This window comes from Cebidichthys violaceus, unplaced genomic scaffold, assembly GCF_023349555.1.
Source record: "Cebidichthys violaceus isolate CVI_PGR_0920_01 unplaced genomic scaffold, fCebVio1.0.p SCAF_31, whole genome shotgun sequence".
Lineage (NCBI taxonomy): Eukaryota > Metazoa > Chordata > Actinopteri > Perciformes > Stichaeidae > Cebidichthys > Cebidichthys violaceus.
In genome coordinates, this window is record NW_027176495.1 from 1,647,321 (window position 1) to 1,673,517 (window position 26,197).

Here is a 26,197-nt window from a genome sequence, read left to right on the forward strand (position 1 = left end):
TGCTGCCAAGGAACATCAAGAATGAGCTGGAGTGTGTGACTAACATCTCCTTGGCCAACGTCATACGCCAGCTCAGCAGCCTCAGTCAGTGACACACACACACACACACACACACACACACACACACACACACACACACACACAGCTATTTCAATGGACACACACACACACACTGTTCATGCACCTCGGCTCCATGTAAGTCGATTAGGTACTGAGTCAGCTGATGCCTGCTTGTCAGTTTGTATTTCCTGGACAATACGTTGCAGGTCTTACGATATTCAGAAAACTAACATTTCATAATCCTTCACATCCAAGATCAGTTTTTTCACAATTGCATATTTTTTTGCTAGTAAGTTTATGATGAAAACTCAGGGCTGATTTTCAGTCGTCATCACGTTGGGAGTCCTGGTCGCTGACGCCACGAACGCGTTTCTCCTCGCCCACGCGGCGGACGGCGCCGTCAGCCGAACAGTCAATCACTCCGGGCGGCAAGTAGAGACGCTTGTACCGACATCTGGTTCAAAAAGTAGAGGAGCAGACTTCACTGACAGCCAGCAACAGAGCCGAGCAGCCAACAGGCACGAGTCACGCTGAATACAGTTACCGTTACAGAACATTGAAGTAAAAGGAACAGTTTCCCTCTTTAGTTTAATCTTCTTTCTTTCTTTGTCGTCTTAACAAGATGTCACGCAGCTGTCTGATGTAAAACAGCTCTAGCACTCAAATCTCCACCGGAGCAGTCAGCCTCCAACGCTGGGCTCCCAAGGGACTTCTCCTCACCGCTGACACAGCGTTTCTTCATCTTTTAATATCAGTAATCACACATCTTGAAGCTGCGATGCTTTATAAAGAAACAACAGCACTTCTAGTGTTCTCTTTGTGTCTGACGAAGCTCTGTAGTCAACCTCAGAGTTACAGACCCTAACCCTAACCCCAGAGACAGCGGCTGTAAAACACAACTAACGGCTGGTGAAAAGTGAGAAATGACACTTTGAAGAAATTTAATTAAAAGACAATTTTTTCTCATTATTGCTGCATTAAAAAAATTGTTAATGGCTCTGATGGTTATTTTTCTTTAAAAATGCTGCTCGTGTGTGTGTGTGTGTGTGTGTGTGTGTGTGTGTGTGTTCGTGCAGGTAAATATGCAGAAAGACCTGTTCGGAGAGCTGTTCAACGAGGCTCACACCTTCTCTTTCCGGGTCAACTCCCTGCAAGAGCGAGTGGGACCGCCTCTCCATCAGTGTCACACAGCTGGACCCCAAAGAGGAGGAACGTGAGTAACGTAGCACACACACACACACACACACACACACACACACACACACACACACACACACACACGCACTCTTTTCTTTGAAATGTTTTCCGTTGGTCACACCTTCACCTCTTACTGCCCCCAAACTAGATGTGCACTTTGTTGGTGCCTTTGTGGTGTCAGCTGTGTGATGGAGCTCACCTGTCCCTGTCCCCCCCCCCCCCTCCTCCAGTGTTAATGGCTGTTATTAGAGGACAGGCAGCTATGAGACGATGTCATTTTTCACCCTCAGTAGTACAAAGCATTGCCTCCCCTGGAGACACTCTTGAGTTTGTCTTTGGCTGGATGCTTGTGTACCCACTAAAGACCCTCTTCTATTGTGCGTCGGGCCGCATCTGTGGTGAGCAACAACAATAAAAAAAAAAAAAAGGAATGCGATAATCGGCGAGACCGTCAGGTAAGCCCGGTTAGCCTGAGAGAGGGGAGGCCGGGATGAGAGGGGTAGCGTGGAGAGAGCAGAGTGCAGGGGGTGCGAAGTAAAAAAAAAGAGAGAGAGAGAGAGAGAGAGAGAGAGAGAGAGGGAATGGCAGCGGTGTAATCCCATGCTCCAAGGCGCCGTATCGATCCCCCCCATGGGCCCGCAGTGTGTTTACGGCTCTGCACAATGCTGCTCTAACTGCTTTCTTGTCACTGATACAGAGGCAGTAAAATGCTCACCGGGCTTCACTCGCTGCTTATGGCTTTTTCTGTGGCTCTGATGCCTTTTTACAAGCCAATGAATTGTTTCCTAGTTTTTTCTAGGACTCGCAGGTTTCGTGTTTTTTACGTCTCCTCTCCCTTCACCTGCCATTCTCTCACCATTCCCCGCTTCATCTTCCTCCTCTAATCTCGCCACCCTTTTCTCCTAACCCCCCCCCCGTCGCTGTAGCCACGCTAATTGAATGATTGTGTGCGCGTGATCTAATTGTGGAAGTCCGTTGTGCGCAGCGTCTCAACTGATAAGTGAGTCCATATTATTCTAGAGGTTAGAGGGCAAAGACACACTCACGCACTCCTTCTCTCATGCAGCCAGGCTATAACACCCTGCAGGGATAAGATAATAGGCTGGATCTTGTTAGATGCACATCTACAGATTAGTTTAGGGGGAGTAACAGTAACAACAAAGCCGGTCGCTGTATCGTCTTGGCACTAGGCTCCTTGTTTCATATTCATGTGACGGTTCTGCATTTGGACACAGATTACGAGTGACTGTGTGTTCTGATGCATCCCTTCATAAATAAGCTCGACTTCCCACCCTTTAGCCTGAAGCGCTGGCTGGAGAGACAGTGGATAAGGATCAGCTCAGCTGCAGTTTAAAGTGTGCGGCGGCGGCGGCGGTGGGGTGGGAGTCAGAGGGGAGGAGGAGAGTAAGAAAGATGGAAGGATAGAGGGATGGGCACATAATACAGGGCACTGCAGCAAAAAGCAGTGGAGTGTAAAAGGATTGTACCGCAGAATCTTCTGGGCCAGGTAGGAATGGCCTCCTCTGCAGGTTGCAGTGATTTCCCTCTCAGTGCGACTCCTCCGCACGACCTCGGGACCAAATTAATTTGTCTTGTAAATGGACACACCTGCATTTAACTTCCCTGTCTCCACCATTGTAAAAATCAAACCGCTATAACAGCAAGCAGGATAGATGGACAGATGTGGGAGGGCTTTAATGAGGGGGGGGGGTTGTTTCCTGTAAATGCCGCCCTTCATCCCCAACCCCACCCTGTCTTTACCCTCTCAAACACACGCTGCTGTACACAGTCGAAAGTGTGCGCTTTCATCAGCACCAGCGTACGACTGGCCTTGTAATTGTCAGTGTGGGTCTGTGGTCGGCGTGAGAGGAGGAGGGAAGGAGAGGGGGGGGGGGAGTGCAGGCAGGGACCATAAATCAGGACTGTGGAGGGATAAATGAGGAGGGGGGGGGGGTTAGGATAGGATGGAGGACAGCGGAGCACACAGTATGTATTTTACAGATTCACAAAATCCCTCGCGGGCCTCTTTGAAGTTCTTTAAAACCCTTAATGACAAAAACAAAAATAACATTTAGTGACCAACTGACAGATTACACTCTCCTGATTCACAGCTGAGTTCTGCTAGACGCCATCGGCGGGAGTCATCACTCACAGCTAGGAGTCTCGGTGCAGGCAGGAAGTGTGGAAAGAAAACAAAATGATGATAGTGGACTTTAGGAAGACTGGCACCACTCCCCCTCTCAGCCGTCTCAGCTAACCTCACCCAGAGCATCAGCAACACTCAGCATAATTCAGAAGGCCCACCAACACCTGTACTTTCTGCAGAAGGCTGGTCTTGGCACCTCAGTCCCCGCCTCCTTCAGCAGGCGTGTGGTGGAGAGCATCCTCACCTCCTGCATCTCTTGATTGTTAACTGAGGCCCCAGTAATTCATGTGTTGCTGTAAGTTCTGAGTAAAAACACAGCTGCACAGATGAGTCAAGACAAATAGAACTTGCTATGGCTTGACTGAATACTTGATACTGAGAGATGCATCCATTATGCCCAGGCAATCAATATTTCAAATCCAATATTTAATCATGAGTCGATTGTCAATTATCTATCTGGCATTAGTCCCGAGGTAGTAGCTAAACACCGACAGAGAGAGGAGATCATTGTGCTGATATCATAATCATAGTCATCATTTTTATGTTTTAAAACGATATCTTCTTATCATTAATCCACTTCTTTTCTTGGCAAGAACCCGACACGCTGCCCCCCCCCCCCAGCTGGTATGCTGACTAAGCCTAAGGGAATTACCCACAAGTCATTGCAACGTGACGTTAAACACGGGGTAACCAGTGGACGCATGGAGACGTTAAACAAAGAGGACGGCTCACGTGTCTCATTATATTTACTCAGAAACATTAAGGGTTAAAGATGGAACACAACATAAACTTGAAATCAGAGGATAATTATTCATTCATTATTCATCGAAGATGTTTTGACAAAAACGAGAAAATAGATGATATGAAGTGACCTCATCTTGTGAGGAAAGAGCCAAATCAGGAAGTACAAAGCTTTGACACGAGGAGGAGGCGGGGCCTGACGTAACGTGTGTGAACATGAACACATGTTTTAAATTTAAAAGAGACTCTTACCATAACCATTTTTATTGTCAATAAATAATGGTGAATATTTTGGGTACATTTGGTTATCATCGCTTTTATTTAGCATGAACATGATTACTGCTGCTTCCTCCCAGTATTGGTGCTAAAGACCAGCCTCAGCTGTTTCTGGTCACCTGCACAGACACCAAAGGGCTTCCAGGAGTCACTGAAGCGAAGGATGTTTCATCAGCGTACGGACTCAGAGTGTGGACGACATAAAAGGTGTTTGGCTGAAGGTCGGGGAGATGTGAGAGGCAGTGGAGGCCGGAGTGATGTATGCCGTGTCATTGGTGTGCAGTGGTTGAGGTCAAAAGTGCTTAATCAGATGATTAATGCATGTTCAGACTGATACACACATGTACACACACACACACACACACACACACACACACACACACACACACACACACACACACCTTGCCAAATCTCCTCAAGCCTTTAAAGCGTAACGTCCCTCATGTTGCCCTTTAGGCCCCCACTCCTCTTCTCCTCTTCCTCCTCTCCTGACCGCTGACTGCCCCCCCCCTCCCACACACACACACACACACACTCACTCACACACACACACACACACACACACACACACACACACCTTCTCTGTCTTTGTTGTCTACCCCTGCCCACTCCCATCTCTCTGATTGATCTCTGCTCTCCCTCCATCTTGCGCGGATGCTATTTGTGTGCTGTCAGGCTAGCCTCCCACTATCACTGCAGCCAACCAAACTAATGGCCTGTATCCCCTAGTTAATGGCGTCGTTATATCACCGCACTGGCCGCAGGCCATTTCGGAGGGCCACAAAGCCAGCCACCCCGAGTCCCTGCGGGCTCTGACTGTTTCTGTACACTCCATAGTCCCTCTCTGCTTCTGCTTTGTCTAGTAGTCTGCTTCTGTATTCCATAAGAGGGTTCTTCTTCTCTTTTCCTCTCTTTGAGTCTCTCACGTGACTTCTTGATCTTTTGTTATTTGCATTTCTCTGTGTTCCTTGTTGTTTTTCTTCTTCTACTGTTTGTTTAACCCTCCTTGACTCTTATATTCTACCTCTCTTATCTCCCTTTCATCTCTCTCTCTGTCTTTCTGCTGCTCCCTGTTACGGTCTATTTCAATAAGCTTCGCTGGCGTGACGGTTTAAACCACTAACCGAAGCAGTACCTGTACATCCCGTTTATACAATTACAAACTGTCCAGAGTCTTTCATTTACTCTGAAGCTCCTATTTGTGATTGAAGGGTGTCTTGGTTTTCCTCTGCGTCTGGACAGAGTGGAGTCCTGGAGTGTGAAGATGACTCATCTGCTTTAAAAGGCATTTAGAATTTCAAATGATCAGTTTACGTCCCAGAGACATTTTGAATGTGCTTTCTCTTCCTCACACGTGTTTTGGAGTTAGTTTAACACTAAATATTGAGGAGAGAAGATTGTCCTCTCTCACTGATGATTACATGGATTGGTGGCGCTTGGCCTTCTTAGATTAAAAACAATGAAATATTCAAATGGATAAAAATATACATGAAGAGAAATAGCAGTGTATATCACATTTTATATCGCAGTTTCACCATAACACCAAAGTGTTTTCTAGAACAAATTATATTGTGGAAGTTATCTTTTCAGTATCTCTGGCGTTTCAGCAATGCTGCAAATTAACAAGCAGGACTATTTTAATGGAAATATTACATTTGTATATTGGGAGCATTTCTATTGCCTCTCAACAGCTCCCGACATGGAGACAGCTAAGCCGGGTGGCTCGCAGCTAACCGTGCTAACAGTGCTAACAGTGCTAACGGTGCAAACGATGGCAAAAGTGCTGATAGAGCTAACGGTGTTTACCCGAGGGTGGGTGCCACTCTTCCACGATTACACCAGCGGTCGGGACGATGTTATCAGACGTAACCGCTCAGCAATTATGTAGAAGTCATAATTTACTCTCATGATAGCTCATCCTGAAACGTTGTGGTGATGACCAGCAAGCAGGAGTAAGAAACACTGTGATTAAAGCGTCGCAAGTCAAAAACAAAATGTTGAGGAGATGCATTCAGTTCATCTCCTCACTTCTTGAGTTACTTTGTAACATCTTGCATTACAAACAACACGGGGTGAGAAGAGAGAGAGGAGGAGGAGGAGGACACAATGAAAGAAAAAGGACAATCGATGAACGTGTTTACAAGAGAAAGAAGGAAAGGATGGGAAAGAATGGAGCAAAGACCGCAAGGAGAACGAGTGATTCAGGGCTGCAGGAGGGGAAATATAGGACAGCATCGGCATTGAAGTACAACTGAATGAAGAGCCGTGTCTGCATGCTAAAAGGACAGTTTGGCCCATTCCTTTTCTTATCTTCAGAAGTTGTGTGTAGTACTGCATCTTGATGAGGCAGGGGGCGAAGAGAGGGGAAACATCATTTCCTTGAAACTTAAGGGAAGCTGAGAGGTGTGTGTGTGTGTGTGTGTGTGTGTGTGTGTGTGTGTGTGCAACAACAACTTCCTCACCTCCCTTTGGTTGAGGGTGTTTCAGCTCGATGCTATCTGTCTCAGAGAAAGATACGAGAGAGAGAGAGAGAGAGAGAGAGAGAGAGAGAGAGAGAGAGAGAGAGAGAGGAGAGAGAGAGAGAGAGAGAGAGAGAGAGAGAGATAAACTATCCCCCACTGGCTCACTGATAAGGAGGTTCACAGGCTGAGATCAGAGGCTGCTGCTGCTGCACCTGGTGCTGCTCGACCCGACACACACACACACACACACACACACACACACACACACACACACACGCACACACTTAGAACCTCCCACTAACTCACTCACTCAAAGCTCACTTACATTTTTCTCATTAGCTGAATGTCTTTACTAAATGGGTGTAATTGGTAGTTCAGCTGAATAAGTGACATTTTGTAATTAGGCTGTAGAACATCATGCTAAGATATCCGTCTGTGTGTGTGTGTGTGTGTGTGTGTGTGGTGTGTGTGTGTGTGTGTGTGTGTGTGCCTTCTTTGTTTCTGCTCACATTGATTAGTGCAGTGTGCCTCTCTCAGTGCTCAGTGTTGCTTGGCAGAGGATTACAGCCACCTCAGTCTGCCTCAGATTCGTCCCGACACACACTTCTGCACCGTCCGTCTCTCTCTCTCTCTCTCTCTCTCTCTCTCTCTCTCTCTCTCTCTCTCTCTCTCTCGCTTGTTGCCTCGGCACATTTCGGTCACACCATCTGACAGCGCTCTGCCTCTCTCTCTCTCTCTCTCCTCTCTCTCTCTCTCTCTCTCCCCCTAAATGCATCGGGGCTGCAGGACACGGCGTTCTTGCTCAGCATGCAGCACTCTTGGATTTATTGTCATTTTGTAAGCAGTGAGAGAGAGAATGTTCCTGACCGTCACTCTGACCCTCCAGTGGAAAGGAAGCGAGGAAATGCCCTACAGGGATCACTACAGCATCGCTTTAATGTTCATATCTCCTTTTCCACATCTGTGTCCCTTACCCTCCCTAATCTACTCCAAACTCTTAGATCTCCCCATTACTCCCACTTATCCCTGGCATTTCTCTCCTCTGTGATCGCTTTGGGCAGTGTGCAGTAATTGTCATGCCACCGTGGCTTTGATTTCTTTCCCCTTCTTATCATTAGTCACCTCTGATGTCGCCGATCTAGGAATTGAAGTTCATTCCGTTGCACCCACTGACACGAGCGTGAGTTCTTGAAGGTGTCTGATTCAGCGTAGTTTCAGGGCGTCGTCCCTTTTCACCAATAACAAGATTGCACTCACCAAGTTGATTTTTGAGATCTGGAAATGCTGCATCGTCACCAAAAACAAACCTATTTGAAAGAGAAGGTCAACAGTTAAATTATTACCCGAACATCCATCTCAGTTCACAGACGTTGACCTATAGTTTCCGAAGTTGTGCGTTCAGTTTTCCCCTGAAATGAGATGTTCATCACCAGTTTTCCTACATTTCTTTAGGTTACTGCACCTCTCCTCGGGACACCTCGCTCATGTCTTCCTGGTTTTTTCCTCACAGAAGTCATACTTTGTGTTTTTACGGCTGTTTGTTCTCTCGCTCTCTTCTACGCCACTCCTTTTCCGCACGTTAGTTTTATCGTCTTTCCCTCCGCTCTTATATTCCCACCCTCTCCTCAGCCATCAGCTAGTCTGTATTTCTTGGGAAACGCTCGCCACACGTCAGCTCCTGCTCTTTGTTTTACTGTTAGTGGCTCTTCGCTCCGTCCCCCGTTCACATCAGCCTGACTCTGTTGTGTCCGTGCAGATTCCTTATCACCCTCTTCCATTCTCTGGCCTCCCGTCTCTCTCCCCCAGAGTGTCACTTACCGAACCCCGGCTCACTGATAGTGTTTGTTAATAATGATACTTCAGTGCCTCAGGTGGCTGGCCCTTCACTACAGAGAGGGTGTACAAGTAATTACCCAGATGCACCGCTGCAATGTGGAAGATCAGATTGCGTTAGTTTGTCCTTTGCACGGTGAAATGCCTTTGTCTCATTTTATCAAGACAAGCATTCAATGACTTGTTTGTACTTAATGTACGGACTAACAGCCCAGCGTTTGATTCTGTGTTGTCGTTTTGTCGTGTTTGTTTTCTCCATGCCACATGACTTTGTTCAGTCTTCCTCTGGGCCGCATTAAAGTGTATCCATTTGTCATTCCCTCATGCATAATTCAGATCCAGTTGCAACGCTCTGGATTTCTTTCCAAGACTTGCTGTTTTCTACTTGACCAGAGCAGACTGAGGGTTAGCATCAGTCTGGTTGTTTTTCCTCTTTCCCTCGACAATTTCTCCAACCTGGTTGTTTTTTTTCTGAAAGCTTCAGCCGTCGAGTTATTCTTTCAGACGACCTTAGCCTGGCCTAGCCTAGCCTAGCCTAGCCTAGCCTAGCCTGGCTTAGCTTAGCTTAGTTTAGACGCTGTGTGGGTTTGCTTTGTCTGGGAACTGAAGTTATCCAATTAGGACAACAATGCAGCTTTAGTCCAAGGGGGGATGATGAGTGGTTTCTCATCGGTTTCGTGCTCCGTGATGTTTTGATGATGATGATGATGATGATGACAAATGCTGCTTGTGTTCATCAAAGACACGAGTGAGACAGAGAGTCTGTTAGTTCCTAACCCTGTGTCACATGTTTTAATAACCGATATTCCCATCTCTCCCTCTCTCTTTTTTTTTCTCGTTCCGCATCCCTTCTTTCCGTCCGTAGTGTCTCTGCAGGACATCACCATGAGGAAGGCCTTCAGGAGCTCCACCATTCAGGACCAGCAGCTGTTTGACCGCAAGTCGCTGCCCGTCCCACTGCAGGAGACCTTCCAGACATGCGAGCAGCCGCCGCCGCTCAACATCCTCACGCCCTACAGGTCTCAATCCGGTTTCAATAACTTCACCAAAAGGGTTTTTCTGGGTATGATGGGCTTTTGATTTGAAATGATGATACTGCAATAGAGGAGATGGAGAAGCGACATTGGTCCCTTCTTTAAGAAAGACACCCTAAGCTGCTTGTGCACCTCGGTCGGTAAGTATATTAGTATTGGCAGGCTTCTTCACACCAGACATCTCTCTGCTCCTGAGTGTTGAGCCGGGCAAGCAGAGCAATAGAGAGTGTCATCTGAAGATGAATAATCCATAAAAAAAAAGCTCTGCTGGCCAGCACTCCCTCCCCTCCCCTCCCCCTTTATTTCTCAGCCTTCTCACTTTTTTTTCTTTTTTTTCTTTTACCCTCTCGCTCCATTTTCTCTCCTGCAGCATCTAACATGACACATCCCTGTGTAATACTGTCACTCTGACCAAGCCCGTTGAAGAAGGTTACAGGAAAAACACAATCTTTTATTGTGTCTGTGTGTGTGTGTGTGTGTGTGTGTGTGTGTGTGTGTGTGTGTGTGTGTGGTGTGTGTGTGTGTGTGTGTGTGTGTGTGTGTTTGTGCAGACACGTACATGTGGACTGTAGGGAGAAAGGTGTGGGCTGCGGTATTTCAATCTGCCGTAGATGCCCACGTCTGGGCCTTGACATGGCCAAGCACAAGGCCAGTGTGGGCGTCTGCCTCACTGACATTATTTCCAAATCTTATTTTAAACTTGGTGCCAGCTGAAGGCTACATGTCAAGGCTTTTTTTTCTCCTCTCTTTTCAAACAAGGATTAATGGTGATAGTTGAACCAGACATGTACTATATAATCCTTAAGGTCAGTTCTGGCTGGAAGAGCTCTCACCTCTCCTTGAATAACAACCGATGGAGTGCCCAAGAGCACATGGTCCAATAGAGTGGATGAGGTATCTACTATAGAGGACTGGTGCTCTACTAGTGCGTAGACCTGATGGTCATTTTCTAGATTAATCAAGATCATTTCACCCATAAAAAAACACACGTTCTACAAGCCTAATTTCACCCAATTCCACCTAATTATCATATAAGACAATCCTCATTTTGTTCATCTCTCCTCTCCTCTCTTCTCCTCTCTTCTCCTCTCCTCTCCTCTCCTCTCTCCTCATCAGGAGTCTCCCTGGGACACCTCCCCAGGCTGTTATTTCTCAGATCTTCTCTGAACACAGCTGCTCTGCTCTCCCTCCTTCCATCACTCATACTGCACACAAACACAGGCCTCAAATATACACAGAATGAATACCATGTACAATGATTTACACAAGCACTCACACACTACAGTAGCTCCTCGTTCCTTATCCCATTGTTGAATTCTATTGTTTTTTTTTTGCCTTTGTTGTGTTGCATGTCATTTAACTTTCCACTCATGCCCTTTGAAGCTTTTTTTTCATGTTCTGTCTTCTTGCTCTTATCCGTGTCATCGTCAAATAATTGCCTCCCAAGCTGTGACCGACCCTGGCTGAAGGCAGCTAAGTTCAAGATGGGACCTCTGAATGGTTGTAATACACCAAAAAAAAAAAGAGAGAGAGAGAGAGAGAGAGAGAGAGAGAGAGAGAGAGAGAGAGAGAGAGAGAGAGAGAGAGAGAGAGAGAGAGAGAGGGACACGTAGAATACTTAGCTTAGCCTGCCGCCCCATCGGCCCAACCCCGGATAGGCAGATGGACACGGATGAATGGTTGGATGTGTAGGTAGTTATCTCCGGGTCACTACTCCAGTGTTAGTGTCCTCCAGTGGTTGACGAACTTGCAGAGTTTGCAAGACTGAAAGCCGATGATTTGTCAAACACAGACTCTGCAGCTGCAAAGGGTTAAGCTTGTTTGTTATTGGGGGTTGAGAACATTCCCAAGCTGCAGTCTTTGACAGGTTTTCCACATATTTCACAAACTGACCAGTGGTGAGTAAAATGCATGGGCAGAAAGACAGCCAGGAAAGAAGAGAAAGACATCAGCGGGACGATTTACGAGGCTTATCACCGCGTTGATGTAAAATGACATTTCCGGACGGCACCTGTGGACATTTGCGTACGATAATTTCCTTGTCAAGAAGGACCTTTTTGGTTTGCGATAACTACCTGTGTCTGTCAGAAGTCTTTATCCGTTTCCCGCCCTATCATCAAGGCGCCGTTCTCCCCAGTGGCCACCGACCACAAAGGCTTCTGTAATGCGAGCGAAGAAGACAGAGAGAGCGGCAGAGTTGAGAGAGAATGAATGATAACGCGGGACATGAGCTATGTTATTCATGGGAAATGGTAAAAATATATGAATTCTTGACGGAAAGCAGACTGAGACAGGCAAGGGAAGGACACAGGAAAAGTATTATTATAATCAGAAATGTCCTCAAACAAAAAACTCTTTGTAAGAGAATAATTGTGTCTGTGTTGTCGAGTATATGAGCAATTTTTCAAACATTTCAACATTCTCTGGGTCCAACTTCTCAAATGTAAGAATTTAGTAGTCTGACATTATTATAAAGGGAATATTTTGGGGCCTTTGAACTGTTGATTGAACAAAAACAAGACATTTGAAGGAGTCACCTTGAACTCTGGGAAATCGTGACGGCCTCTTTCTACCATTTGCTGTACAAGAGGCTGAATAGAACTGAATCAGTGATGACATTAAAACCAGATACACCCGAGGGTCCCCCATTTGGACGCAGAGTACATCAAAACTTAGAGAGTTTTGTGTTAAAAGTAACTGGCAGAGAACCCACGAAGAACGAATATAGTGATGTTATAGTTCTGCAGAAACCTCAGCGTCCTGGGAACAACATGAACTAGGTCACTTCTACATGAGACAAACACATCTCCCATCAGCCAAGCAAACAAATAACAAAATATCATAAATCATACTCGATATGACTGGGACAGACCGGAGAAAAAGGCTGCTACACTCCGTTAGCAACGTGCTACCTACGAACATGCAGCATGAAAAAGCACGAGCGCCTGACGGAGATTACGGACATAGTTTCCATTTCTCTCCCCGGTAAACCATCGCAGAGATATTCAGCTTCGAACACAAAAAGTCACACAGCTTTCATCGAATATTGTACTTACTTTTGGTCGAATCTCAGCGAAAAAATGGAATATCTCCGTACTTCCAACGCATGTTTGTCCAGCTGCTGGTGCTCCGTGTGAATCCGTTCGATTCGTGTCTCTCCGACACTCCTCGGATTCTTGGGAGGGTTGGAAGCTCAGCAAATCAGATTTCAGAGCTGGACCTTTTTGAGCTTTATTGGCTAATAGTGCTGTCAATCATCTAGCTTTCAATTCCAGGCAATTCTATTGGCTCCTACGGTTCGAAGGATGTCTCAATGGTGAAAATCGGAGAAGGGGGGGCTGAGATACAGCCCTGAACAGAGAGTCGAAGCAGGATTTGACCTTAAACTAAATAACTAAAAAGGGCATAGAAAGAGCTTAAAACACTCAAAAAAGGTCCAATCTTCGGTCTATTGATTCAATGAACATCATGAGTGATACATAGAAGTGATATAGAGTGTTTTTGAATTTTAAAAATACTTTTTTATTCAAATATTGGAGTATTTGATCAGTTTTCTAATTTGAAATGCTCTATATTTCATAAATGTTTCACTGTATCTATGTATAGCTGTGTATATAGAGCCTATATCAGTTGTTCTAAGAGCCCAGCATATTAAAAGTCTTGGATACCCATACTTTCCAAAAAACCATACCCTAAAAGTGCTGTTTTTCAAGATCGAGCTTTTGAGTTTTCCAAGTTCTGCTGTGTTCCATCCTTATCTTATGTGAACCAGTAACATGTATTCTGATAGTTCCATGATTTTTCTCATCTCAAAAATATATAAAAAAAGTTTTTTTTTTTTTTTTTTTTTAATTTTTTTTTTTTTTTTTTATACAATTAATTAGGTATTTCTTATCTTTATTCGAGCTGAGGCCTGCAAATAGGCCTCGTTTTTAAAAGGTTAACAGTTAGCTGTAAATGGAATAAAGCTGCATTTGAAATGTGGCATCGTCGAGATCTGGAGCTCACATTAGCAGCAAATGTTCTCTTCTGAGAACCTGAAACAGGCGGTTCCAGCCTTTGGAATTTTTGCTTAAAAATTGATTGTTTTCATTATTTAGCGTCTCAAAAAGAGAAAAGAGCACTACTTCTCCAGCATGCCAACCACAATGCGAATCTTGGGTTTTCTTCTGTCGATCTGCAGGGACGATGGGAAGGAGGGTCTGAAGTTCTACACCAACCCGTCCTACTTCTTTGACCTGTGGAGGGAGAAGATGCTGCAGGACACAGAGGACAAGAGGAAGGAGAGGCGGAAACAGAAGGTAATGTCAGAACAATCGCAAGCACCAGAGACACATTTCACCTCCTGTTCGTGCAACAATCCACGACTGATTCTTTGACGCTGCAGTGGAGTGATGTGGTGTGTTCGCGGTGAGCAGTGGGCTGTGAGCACATGAGCGCTGAGGTTAGCGAACAAGAGGCTTCCTGTAGTCTCCATAGATGCAGATCGATGTGTCCCGCTTGAATAAAACCGACAGATAGAAACCCAGGACCCGGCTGCAGTCTAATGCATTAACTAGCCTCCGCGTATAGATTAATCACGTCTTCCTCCAGTCGACCCTTCTATTTATTACGTGTGCGATGATTACGTCTAATTAATGGGAGCATCTGCTGATCACTTGCCCCTGCACTGTGTGCCACCGCTCTGCCTCTGCGCGCACACACACACACACACACACACACGCAATCTGAAGTTGGATTTTTTTTTACGCACGAAGACACACTAATTGAATAAAAGTGCTCTTGCACATGCAGAGAAACCCTCATAGCCCACATCCAATGCAGAGCTTTGACCTCCTCCTCCTCCTCCTCCTCCTCCTCAATAAAAAGAGGGGTTTCCAACGCTGAGCATCAGGAGCACTAATCAGTCCCAGCTTGCATTTCCATGCGTGGGAAGCAGGGCGTGCTCCCCCCCCCCCCCCCCCCACAGTCAATCAAAGCTTATTATAGTCACGTTTCAATGAGGAGTAAGGAGAGTGGTTTTTCCACTGAGGGTTCCTGTGAATGAAGAGAATATAATTTGTTGGTTATGAGGTTTTTAATGATTGTGGGAATCGGCTCAGAGAGGACAGAGGGCACGTTCAGCCAAGAATTATTTGGGAGGATGTAAAAAAATGAAGGGTATTTATTTTCTGTTTCAAATGACTTGAATTTTAAGCCTTTTTTTTTTTTTTTTTTTTTCCTGCAGAGGGTTAGGTTGATACGACCGCTTGTAGCTCATGCCAATGATTTCACTCTAATTAAAGCCCCGGGTGGGCTCAGCTAGTAAAGCCACGTTCATTTCCGTCTTCACCACACCAGCAGTTAGACAGACCCCATGGAAAGGCCTAGAGGACGTTCACAGGGAGAGCAGGATGGAGTAGAGGAATTACGCGCACATGTTTGTCGGTTTGTGTAACCGCCGTGGTTGATAAAATGGTCCGAATGAGGATCAGGGCAAACACAGCGTGGAGAAGATATATATGTGTGTGTTTTATGGAAAGCATGCAGAATCAACCATTAATAGGGTGAGGGATGGAAAATGAGAGTTGTGTGCACACACTCACACGGGTTGGACTTTAGTGTGTAAATCATTGATAGATCAAGGTTGAGGTTTGGTCGCCGAGAGAAGAAAACGCTTCACCCAGATAGATAATAACCCCAAAAAGTCACACACTCTCAGACACACTCAGGCATGGAAATGCACACACAGATGCTTAAACGGATCTAAATCCACCATGATCCACCAAAATGCAGCTGCGGCGTCGAGGACCTGACGGGCAGCGCCACCTGTCAGTCACCGTGACGCTGATCCGAGATCGGCTGCCAACGCACTTTGTTCCGTGACAGACAATGTTCCAGCGCTCACGTCTGTCTCCTCTCTCTCTCTCTCTCCAGCTCCTCTTACTTTTTCCCCACGACGTCATATGGTTAGTCATTGGCCAGGAAATTATTATTACAATACTAAGATTTCAATATTTATCACAATGTGGCAAATACATGCAAATTTACATGTAAAATGAACTGATGAAATGTGTTCTAGACAAAACACCTCACATATATGAAAGAAAAGCTGCTCGTTTTTAATCAAATTTGACTCTTATGATCATATCGTCGCAATATGATTCCACCGAAAGTCAGCGAACGATGTTGAATTCTCACCAAGCCTCGTTATCAAGAATTTCTAAACATAGAAAACTTGTTGAAAACGATATGTTGGACATACCGAATGGAAGTAAAGACACAATTCCTCACCTTATTTTGTCAAATTAAAGAAAAATCAAAAATGAAAAGAAAGCAGGGAAGAATACAAAAAAGGCTAACCTAAAAACAACAACACTATATAGGAACATACATGGTTATCCAGGATTCTTATGCAGAAGATAAACAGTCAAAGGACAATAGAGAGGTCCTGACGTGTGTAATAAACAGAGATCAGGATCAGCTCTAGCTTAGACTCTTTAAGCGTTGTTTTACACTCGGCACCCCTGGAGTCCACCGGAGCAGGATGAGGGGTTTGGAGGCCTTCGAGTGAGGAACAAAAGTAATTGATTTCAGCTCTTGTGCAGCGAGACGCAGGTCATGGGTTCAGGTCAAAGGTTCTTTTGACATCACAGAGGAAATGACACAAATCAAATGTTTGAGCCAAGAGTGGCGAAGGACCACATTTGAATGACTCGGTGAGCAAAGAGCGAAACGGGCATTCACGATAGAGTAATGTACAGTGATATAAGTACACTACATACATGTAAGGGTGTGTAATGACTATTTTTTGAATAGTATTTGAGAGATTTATTAAGCTAAAATAGGTCCAGTTTCCCGACCGGCGTTCCTCATGTAATGCGTCCGCGCTCTGTTGTCTCATACATCACAGAAAATAGATCTCTGCAACACGTGTTAAAATGCTTTAGCTCCTACTTCATCTCTTTCAGTCACCAGCCGTTTTTTCTTACGGAGTCACATCCCCTAATAGTTGGTCTAAAGCCAAATTCACACACTCTACGCTACACGCAGATTAGCAGCCAGTGATGAATGGAACGCAGCACAGGACAGAGGGAAGGGAAAAGAAGCCCACTAGAGTCCTAATCTCATTAGCTCCTGTGTTAGCCTCACCCTCCGCGGATCAGCAGCAGACTATGTGCCGAGCCGGTCGGAGGGAGACGGAGAGAGGAAAGTCCCAGGGACTGAGGAGGACAGAGAGGAAGACCGATCGCTGCCTCTCTTTGAGTCCTCACCACAGCGAGGTTTGTCTCTAGCGACCGGATCCCCTGTGGAGACGCCCTCGGCCTCTCCTCCTCACGTCTCATTATCATACTCAGCTGGATAGGCCTTATCATGGAATATATTGACATTTACATTTTTAGCCTTTATTTCTATCCACTGCTGCACGTTTATGAGGCGGCTGAAGTTAATTGTCGAGCCGGTATAAAAAGTCCCCCCCCCCCCCCCCGTCCTCGCAGGCGACTGACCCTAATTAAACTGCAAATCGTCGAAGTATCTAATGACTACGAGGAATTCAATTTGCAATGCTAATGAAACCAGACAATAACAACACCGGAATTTGTGTTTACATCATTATTTGATGATGACAGCTCAGAGAAAGTCTATATGCTCATTTGAGTCTTACAAGATGTCCCTCTGCACAACTCCTATGACAGTCTCAAGATACAGGTGCAGCAGAAGAGTCGGTGTCTCGGTACATATGAAGTGAGGATGCTACACATTGTCCCCGATCAACAGTAAAAGTAGCTGACAAGGACCAAAGTCTGGCGTGAGGAATGTGTCAGCCAGCAGCAATCTTATAGCACAACATGGCGGGGGGGGGTTTTGTAAGCATCAGCGATTTCCTTTAAGTCCGGTATATATTCATATTTCTGTTTTAAATGTCACGACTCTGAAGACACACGAAGCACTCACTGTGCTCAAGTGTGCAGATGCAACGAATCAGAAAACATCTGGCCCATTAAACCAGGTTCACGTCTGACCTGAGGAAGGTGACGGATCTTTTCTTTACTGCTGTAAATAACATCCTCCATACATCCTCACTCCAAAGAGACATACAGTAGCAGTAAGCAAAGAGGGTCACGTCTCCATCCTTCACTGCTTCCCCATCCCCACCCCCTCCCCCTCCCCACACGTGCTGCGGTTGCCACGGCAACTACTCTCAGGTCCATTCAAGAGACTTGAGACGCAGAGATGGACCCGAAAACTGACACAGTGAGCAGTGCCCTGCTGCTACGGGCCACAGCAGCTGCTCTCACTGTCACACACACACACACACACACACACACACACACACACACACACACACACACACACACACACACACTCGTCAGAGTATTGGAGCTGAATGTGCAGATTCTGTATTACTTCGACAACTTTAGCAAATAGAGGAATGGATCGAGTTTTAACCGCGATGCTTCGGCAGCTGTGGCCTGAACTGTCATTAGTAAAAAACAGCCATGTTTACAAATATCATTATCCTCCTGCAACAGAATATGCATGTTAATTATTTCAGCCTCCACGATTACAGTTACAGTTACATAATGCAGCAGGCAGCCCTGACCAGAGAGACGCTCTCTAATACAAACGTGTTTTTCTTGCTTTAACAGCACCTTCTTTACACATGAGGGTTGAGAAATATGTGAAACACTATTCAGAATATATGCAACACCTCATTAAAGCAGCAATTTGAATGAAAGCAAAGAAATGTATCCACTAAATTTCCTTTTTTTTGGTATGTTCTTCCTTCATCGATCAGCCGTCTGCAGAACAATGACAGCAGTTCACAGATCAAGTGAAGTTTAAGTCATGCACGATCAATGGCAGGGCATGCTACCTCAGGACATCGCAGTCGCTTAAGATGGTGCGGCTAAGAAAGTGGACAGGATGCTGTGTTTGCACACGTTAGGATGGGAACTTTTCAGCCAGTGTGCTACTAGTACACTAGTTGTCTCTCTGTAGAGCTTGGTGCAAGCTAGTGCAACTGTTTCAGTCATTGCAGGTGCAAGAGCAGCTAAGGAAAGTGAGTTATTAGATGAAGTTTTGCCATAACAGACAGTGCATTGTCAGTATAGCTCCCCGTATACAATCAGACTGACTTGCATTAAAAGTAAAAAAAATAAATGGAGAAAGACCGAAAACTCTGTTTGCTTTTACCGGTTACAGCTTGGAGATCATTTTTATGTTAATTAAACTTTCACTCTCAAAGTATGTGAAAATATCTGCTATTTTAAGCCACGTGAAGACACCCAACATGCGTGTGATATGTTGTAATGTCTCACTGGTTAACAGGATTGTGTTGCTGCTTCAGGATCTCTCTTCTGGTCTAACTCTGTCTAACTCTGTGCAGCTGGAAATGCCTTATCTTGTGTGTCCCAATGGCCTCATAAGAGTCCTCTCTGAAACCCCTCCTCCCTTCCACACTGCCCCAGAGGTAAGACCTTCTCCCTTCTCCCCCCCCCCCCCCTCCCTCCACCAGAGCATCTGCTCCCCACGCGGTAGCCTGCAGCCCCTCCCTCCCTCACTCCCTCACTCTCTCTCTCCCCTCTCTCCCCTCTCTCCACTCTCCCTCTGGTTTGCTGTGGACAGGAGAGCTCCCCACCTCCAACCTAACAACTAACAAGCCCCTGACTGCATCCCAGTTCTACTCTTGTGATAGGAGACGAGGCGTCTTATCAGTGATCCTCCAAAAAAAGTCCAATTGTTGGACAACATTTGAGGCCCCTATTAAATGTTGTAGTTTGTATCCTAGCCTTAGCATTCTGACTAGTTATTACAGTGCATCTTTGCTCAGTTATAAAACAGGGCACAGAGTTTTAAACTCCTCGTCCTATATATGGGATCGAGGGTATTTCCATGTTCACGGCGTTGCAGGTGTTCACGTCACGACATGAACGCAGCGTTTTATTTCAACCGGAGGTAAGCCGCTCGGCGCTCAGAGTAAAACGTTAGCCGTGTCTGTATTCTGGTGCAGAAGAAGGCCATAGCTGCAGACAGATGTGGTCGATACAGATCGCAAACTGCAGGTCAATGCATCAACCCGCCACTGAAGTTTCAGAAAAATAAATGCAAAAGCTCAGCTGCTTTGAATTGCATTGCTGGTTATGGTTTGCATATTTATTTATTCATTCAATTATTTATGTACGTCTAGTCTCAGCCTAACCTGAACAGAAATGGCCGATCCAAATTCCAAATTCAGTGACGGTTAAACGCTTTTAAGGGTCATTTTAGAATTTTTTCAACCTGGACCCTAATTTCCCATGTTTTTGTCTCTAAGGGACAAATGGGAACAACCATTTACGTCCACTAAAAGTGTTTGTTTGCCACGAGTGATTACGTTACTGCACATCTGCAGCGTTCCCCTTCAATACTAGACCAATTTCAAAACTCGTTGCCCCCATTAGCCCCATTAAAACATGGAGGAATAGGGTTGAGGGTTGTAAAATATGAAAACGTCGTTAGCCACACCTGTCAGTTTAATATCACTGAAGTAGGAAAGGAGGAATTTGGGACACAGCCACGGAGAAGACACTTCACTAACAGAAGGACACCTCGGTCCCACGGCAGGTGATCGTGTCTTTGGAATGAGAGCCCTCTTTAGATGACCTGTGTGCCTTGCTGGTTTTGGTTTAGTGGTCAAACTAACACTTTCTGACACGTTTGAGCACGTTTCTTTTCTCACGAATATCAAATCCTAACAGCTCCAGATATTACATTTGCATTTTATTTTTTTAAATCGTTTGGGTTCATATTCTTTTATTGCATTCATCAGGTGAAATCGGTAGCCTCAGATAATCACTGTACAAGTCTGTACAACCCAAATCCAATGGATCAGCAGCAGCAGAATCCGTGTGTATTGTGTGTGGGGTTAGTGTTGTCGTCAGCAGCAGGGTGGTCCAGTTGCCGCGGGCCTCGGCGGGCCTCCCTGCGGAGGTTATTTACCCGCTCACACAGCCGCGGTTCTGCTGAGTCTGTCGCATTGAACATCCACACGAACATACAGAGACACACACACACACACACACACACACACACACACACACACACACACACACACACACACACCAACATGCACATACGAGTGAGTAGGAAGGTGTGCACTTCTGTACTTATCATAAATCCAGAACTGCTGTATCACACACACACACACACACACACACACACACACACACACACACACACACACACACACACACACACACACACACACACACACACACACACACACACACAGTGCCTACGCAGCAACACCTTCTCTGCCAGTACAAGTCCATTCAGATGAAAGATGGCGACCTAGCGGAGCCGCACAGCCCCCCGGAAATTAGCCACATTTATAACGGCTGTGACAAACACGCACACACACACACACACACACACACACACACACACACACACACGGTTTCTCACTTTCTCTCATATGCAAAGACAGTGTAGCTCCCTCTCTTGTTTGCGTCGCTGTTTTCACATTCATGTCGCTGCATTAAAGCCGTCACTCTGCGGCGCTCCCCGTTGCACAGATGGTTGTCTGGTGGCGTTACGGGTTCTGTGTTTCCTTGTCATTTTATCTGTCTACCACCTGTTCTTCCTGCCACTCCTCACTGTTGCATCAATTAAAACCAAAAAAAGCCCCGTAATAATGCTCTTTCAACTTGCAGATGAATGTTCACTTATTTCTTTTTTAAATGCTTCTTTGGATATTGCAAAGACACGATAACTGCAAACCTTTTAGGGAGTCAGAGGTCAGTCCGGCTGAGAGTAACCTTTTTTTATCAGACGCTCTGCACAGTTTTGAAAATGGCAGAGGAAGACGGGTTAAAATATTTGACCTTCTGATGCGGCTCCTTCAGCCTCAGCAGGCAGTGTTGTCAGGGTGCATCGCCGCTTCATGTTCGGAATAAATGATATTCAGTTTGTCAGTCCAGATGTAGGAATGTGCCGGAGCAGCGCAGGAGGCCGTTGTTTGTCTGAGTGTGTGTGTGTGTGTGTGTGTGTGTGTGTGTTTTCCCCTCGGCCAATGCCTCATCACGGGTAACAGGCCTGATGAATCAGAACCTAATCAATACGCATTATCGTTAGGATTTATTCCCATGCTCGCTCTCAGCGTCAACATCACTTAGCTAAAGCAGAGGAGACGCTGTCACACAACCCACGTTGTGTCGAATCAGACCAAAACACACAGACACACACACACACACAGACACACACACACACACACAGACACACACACACACACACACACACACACACACGCACACACACACACACACACTCTAAGTGACATAAATAAATCGACTAATATTGGTTTTAATGCAGAGTCCCAGGATATGATGTGTTTTACCTTGCCTTGGAAATAACACACCACCACATACACACAAATAGAATAGAATAACACCGACCTTACGCTCACACACATCTACCTATACAATGTCAGGATTGTATGTTATTTTCTAACATGAATGCTTAAAGTGGCTCAGGATGACTAAACGGATTTAGTTATTTAGTTGAGCTGTGAAATGATCACTGCTTCATTCAGTAGTGTTGTTGTTGTTGTTGTTGTTGTGCTTTAACCTGTCATGTAGACTTTGAGTGTGTGTTTGTTCTGCATGTCATTCCTGTTGTTGTACGGTTTCAAAGTGTGGAAACACCTTTGTAGCTTGTCCTCCCATTCCAGTGAAATCTCTCTCTTTCTACCTCGGTCTTCTTTCAGTGTGTGTGTGTGTGTGTGTGTGTGTGTGTGTGTGTGTGTGTGTGTGTGTGTGTGTGGACTGGACTATGTGTGCCGCTGCGTCCCACTCTACCTGCATTGTGTGACGCTGCCATGCGTTGTCATTTTCTGTTTAACAGCACTTCTTTTCCCCTTTAGTCCCACCTCCTCTAAACGCTCTGTTGTTGTGCAGCGGTGTTGTGCTCAATCCAGTGCCGTGTCGATTTTTTGACCCCCGCTGACCCCCCCCCCCCCCCCCCCCCCCGGTGCTTCTCTTATGGTTTCTGTTTTTTGTTCTTATAGTTGCAGGACCCCCGCATGTATGATCAGGTCTACAGGTACTTAGACCTTCCAGGGCAGGTATGTGAAAATACAGCGATTTATTTTAAAAAAAACTGTGTGTGTGTGTGTGTGTGTGTGTGTGTGTGTGTGTGTGTGTGTGTGTGTGTGTGTGTGTGTGTGTGTGTGTGTGTGTGTGTGTTGAGTCATTCATGCTGAAGTCTGGGTAGCAGGGAGTGCTGTTTGTCAAAGAACCTGAGGAAATATGTAAAAAAAAAATTTAAAAAAAAAGTTTTCAAATTGTCACAATTGTGAGTTTCATGCTTCAGTCGAACTGTATACTTGCATGATGACTTGATTTGGCCACAGTCAGTGACTGAGCACTCCCGGTTCCCACGCTCCTACGACAGCGCTTCCTTCAATGTGTGTGTGTGTGTGTGATTCGTCTCTTCAGAAAGCTAGTTCAGTAGTGTGTCACCTAGTTTAGGACAAATAGAAAGACGTGTGAAATGAAGGTGAATTGTTTAAGAGGGTTTGTGGATATTTATGTGGCACGTGTAGTTAAACAAACATAATGGTGTTGCAGCACTTAGCATCAGATAATAGTGTCAATTTCCAGAGGGGACAACATGTATTTAAAATGTGTCTGAACAGCGATACGATGCTTCTTTTACTCAGGTTTCTCTTTCTACTTCTACATCTATCAGCTGTTTGTATAGTGTGTAGCTGTCAACAGATGACAATATTATTCTCTTACCAGCAGCTAACCTCTTATCTTTTGTCTCTTCCACAAACCATCTCTGACGCATTCGTCCCCCATTCCATCCCCATCGTCTCCTGATCCTCCTCTTCCCTCACCCTCACCCTCACCCTCCTTACCGAAGATGAAGGCGATCGACCGCCCGCAGGAGCCGGAGAAGATCCCGCGGTTGCCTCACGACCGTAAGAAGGAGTGGCAGAAGCTGGCACTGGGCGCAGAGCTCGCCCAGGACGTACCCGACGACAAACACAGGGAGGCCAACGGATCTGCGGGTTACCACGACAACAGGTAGGTCACGGCGGCGGTCCAGTCTTCGTCAACACATCTCAGAGCGGTTCAAAAACTGGTTGTGACTACGAGACCAAAAGTTAGAGACAAACATTTAGGCAGCGCAATTACAATTTCTAGTCAAGGCTACTTAGCCTGTGAGGACTTACCGGCAGGTGTCAAATGATGGGGCTCAGCATGCAGATACGTAACCATGGATACAGCATAGTGATACAATCTACAGTCTGTGGCTGTGTTTATTGTGTCTCAACGCTCCAGTGGCCATTTAATAATCTCTCTGACAGTCAATGTGATCAATAAAAAAAAAAAGAAATTTTATGCAAAGTGGTTGTTTTCTGATTTGTCAGTGCCATGAACAGCTGACATGAAGTCTTCTCTCCCGCGCACTGATGAGGAAGTGCACTGCAGTGTCAGCACATATATATAGACGGCTGAGAATGCACGCTCCTTGATTTGTCACCAAATAGCCACAGAGCGTGACGAACATGAAGGCAGCCCAGCAGTTCTGACGAATGCGTTATAATTGAAGCAGAGGCTTCATTTACATTTCTGCTCACAAAACTGGTGCGAGAGACAGAAAGAAGCAGATCAACTGTAATTATCGTCGAGTAACTTAATCCACTGTAGAAGAATGGATGTTTATACGTTCTCATATAATTCTACTTTCTGTATTTCATTTTATTTCTTCTTGTGTTAAAATATCGAGATCAAAAACATCGTCTCTATTTTCATAAAACAGTTCAAAGTGTAGATTTGAATCTAATTCATTCTCAAAAAACAGAATGTTTCCTAATCAACCCTGCTTCATAAATACAGGATTCATCATGAAAAGACGTTTTATTTTCTTTGTTTTTACACGTGTTCTGATTAGGACTAAGTTATTATTATTATTACCACATTAACATTTAGACCACCTTTGTATAATCAATGATACTAGTTCCCAAACCTGTTGACCATCTTCAGCCTGTGAGGTGATCTACAGGATGAGGAACAAACAGAACGTTCTTTGTTTGAAATACTTTTTTTCCCGCATCTTTGCGTCTATCTCTTTGAGCCTCTGAACACAATAAATCTAGAAAGAGGGGAAAAGACGAGGGGAAAGAGACATTCTTTGGTGGAACCGCTCTCCACTTCTCGACATGTACAGCTAAAATGTGTGCCGGGCTCACGAGTCGACATCGCTTCGATTGTTAGAGGCTCCCACAAAGACTCAGCCGTCGGATGAACAGTCTCACGCGTTCAGTCGCTCAGACCTTCATCGGGTAAAATATGAAAGAGTTTCACCTCAAGAAGATGAGGACAGAGACATTGTAAATAAAGCTCTGTTGGGAGAACTGGATCTGTGCTACATGTAGCATGAGCAGCAGTCATAGCCAGAATGTCTATTGTTGAAACTAAGTAAAAAAACGAAAATAAAGGAGGGGAAATTGGAAGGGGGGGGGGGAAGCACAGAAACTGTGAGTTAAGGACAACGTGTCTCTCTGCTCAGGGCTCCCCTGTACATGGAACATTTGGACGGGCCCTTCTCGCTGGCGGCGCTGCCCTACACCCAGATGAACGAGCTGCTGAACCGTACTGGGGACAGAATGTATTCGCGGCCCCACGACCCTCCACCGCCTCCACCTCTCATGCACCCACTGGGAGAGATCAAGCCACCCTCTGTGATCAGGTGGGACAGGAGACGACGCCTCAGTTTTATGTCCCGTCGGAAAAAAAGACTTTAATAGAGCGGATTTTTTTATGGGTTTTTGCAAAGCAATTGCAAAAAAGTGATAGGCGCTCACTCACATTTGCTTGCCTGGAAGTTGTAAAGTTAATCCTGCTCATCTGGTGGCCCAATCAGATTCAAGTGTAAATACCATTTGACTGTGTGTCAGGTTCACACACACACACACACACACACACACACACACACACACACACACACACACACACACACACACACACACACACACACACACACACACAAAGATTGCAATCCCATCCCCATCTATTTGGTTTGCTTGTTTCTCTCTTTCTCTCTTCTTCTTATGGATCGGTCGGTCGGAGTGAGTGGCATTCCATTACTTTTCTTTTTCATTGTGTTCCGAGAGGACGAGGATGTGTTTCGCTCCGTTAGAGCTCAGCAGAACAGCGCAGAAAAGAAGGGATGGAGGGATGGAGGGAGAGACGGAGGTTTTGTGGATCAGAGCTGAAGGAGAGAAATAAATATAAAGAAGAAGGGAAAAGGCTCGGAGCAGGGCAGGATCGATACAGCGTTAAGGCCACTGAGCGCATTACACGTTGTTTTTTCGGCGGCGCACTTTTGCCGCATATGTCACCGTTTGAAGGGATGGAGAGATCAGAGGGAATGATTAAGGCTGTGGCTGCAGCACCAGAGAAATACCTCATTGATCT

The 26,197-nt window shown here is 45.6% G+C and overlaps 1 protein-coding gene across 1 annotated transcript in view; it reads left to right on the forward strand.

The window, feature by feature from the left end:
* The window catches only part of wasf1 (WASP family member 1), a 33,038-nt gene that overhangs the window by 4,118 nt on the left and 2,723 nt on the right, over positions 1–26,197 (forward strand). Inside the window, exons 4-10 of the mRNA XM_068724459.1 lie at positions 1,222–1,273; positions 9,581–9,734; positions 13,933–14,050; positions 19,120–19,203; positions 22,777–22,833; positions 23,637–23,800; positions 25,290–25,469. Coding sequence (XP_068580560.1) covers positions 1,222–1,273; positions 9,581–9,734; positions 13,933–14,050; positions 19,120–19,203; positions 22,777–22,833; positions 23,637–23,800; positions 25,290–25,469 — 809 coding nt within the window. The remainder of the gene's footprint in view (positions 1–1,221; positions 1,274–9,580; positions 9,735–13,932; positions 14,051–19,119; positions 19,204–22,776; positions 22,834–23,636; positions 23,801–25,289; positions 25,470–26,197) is intronic.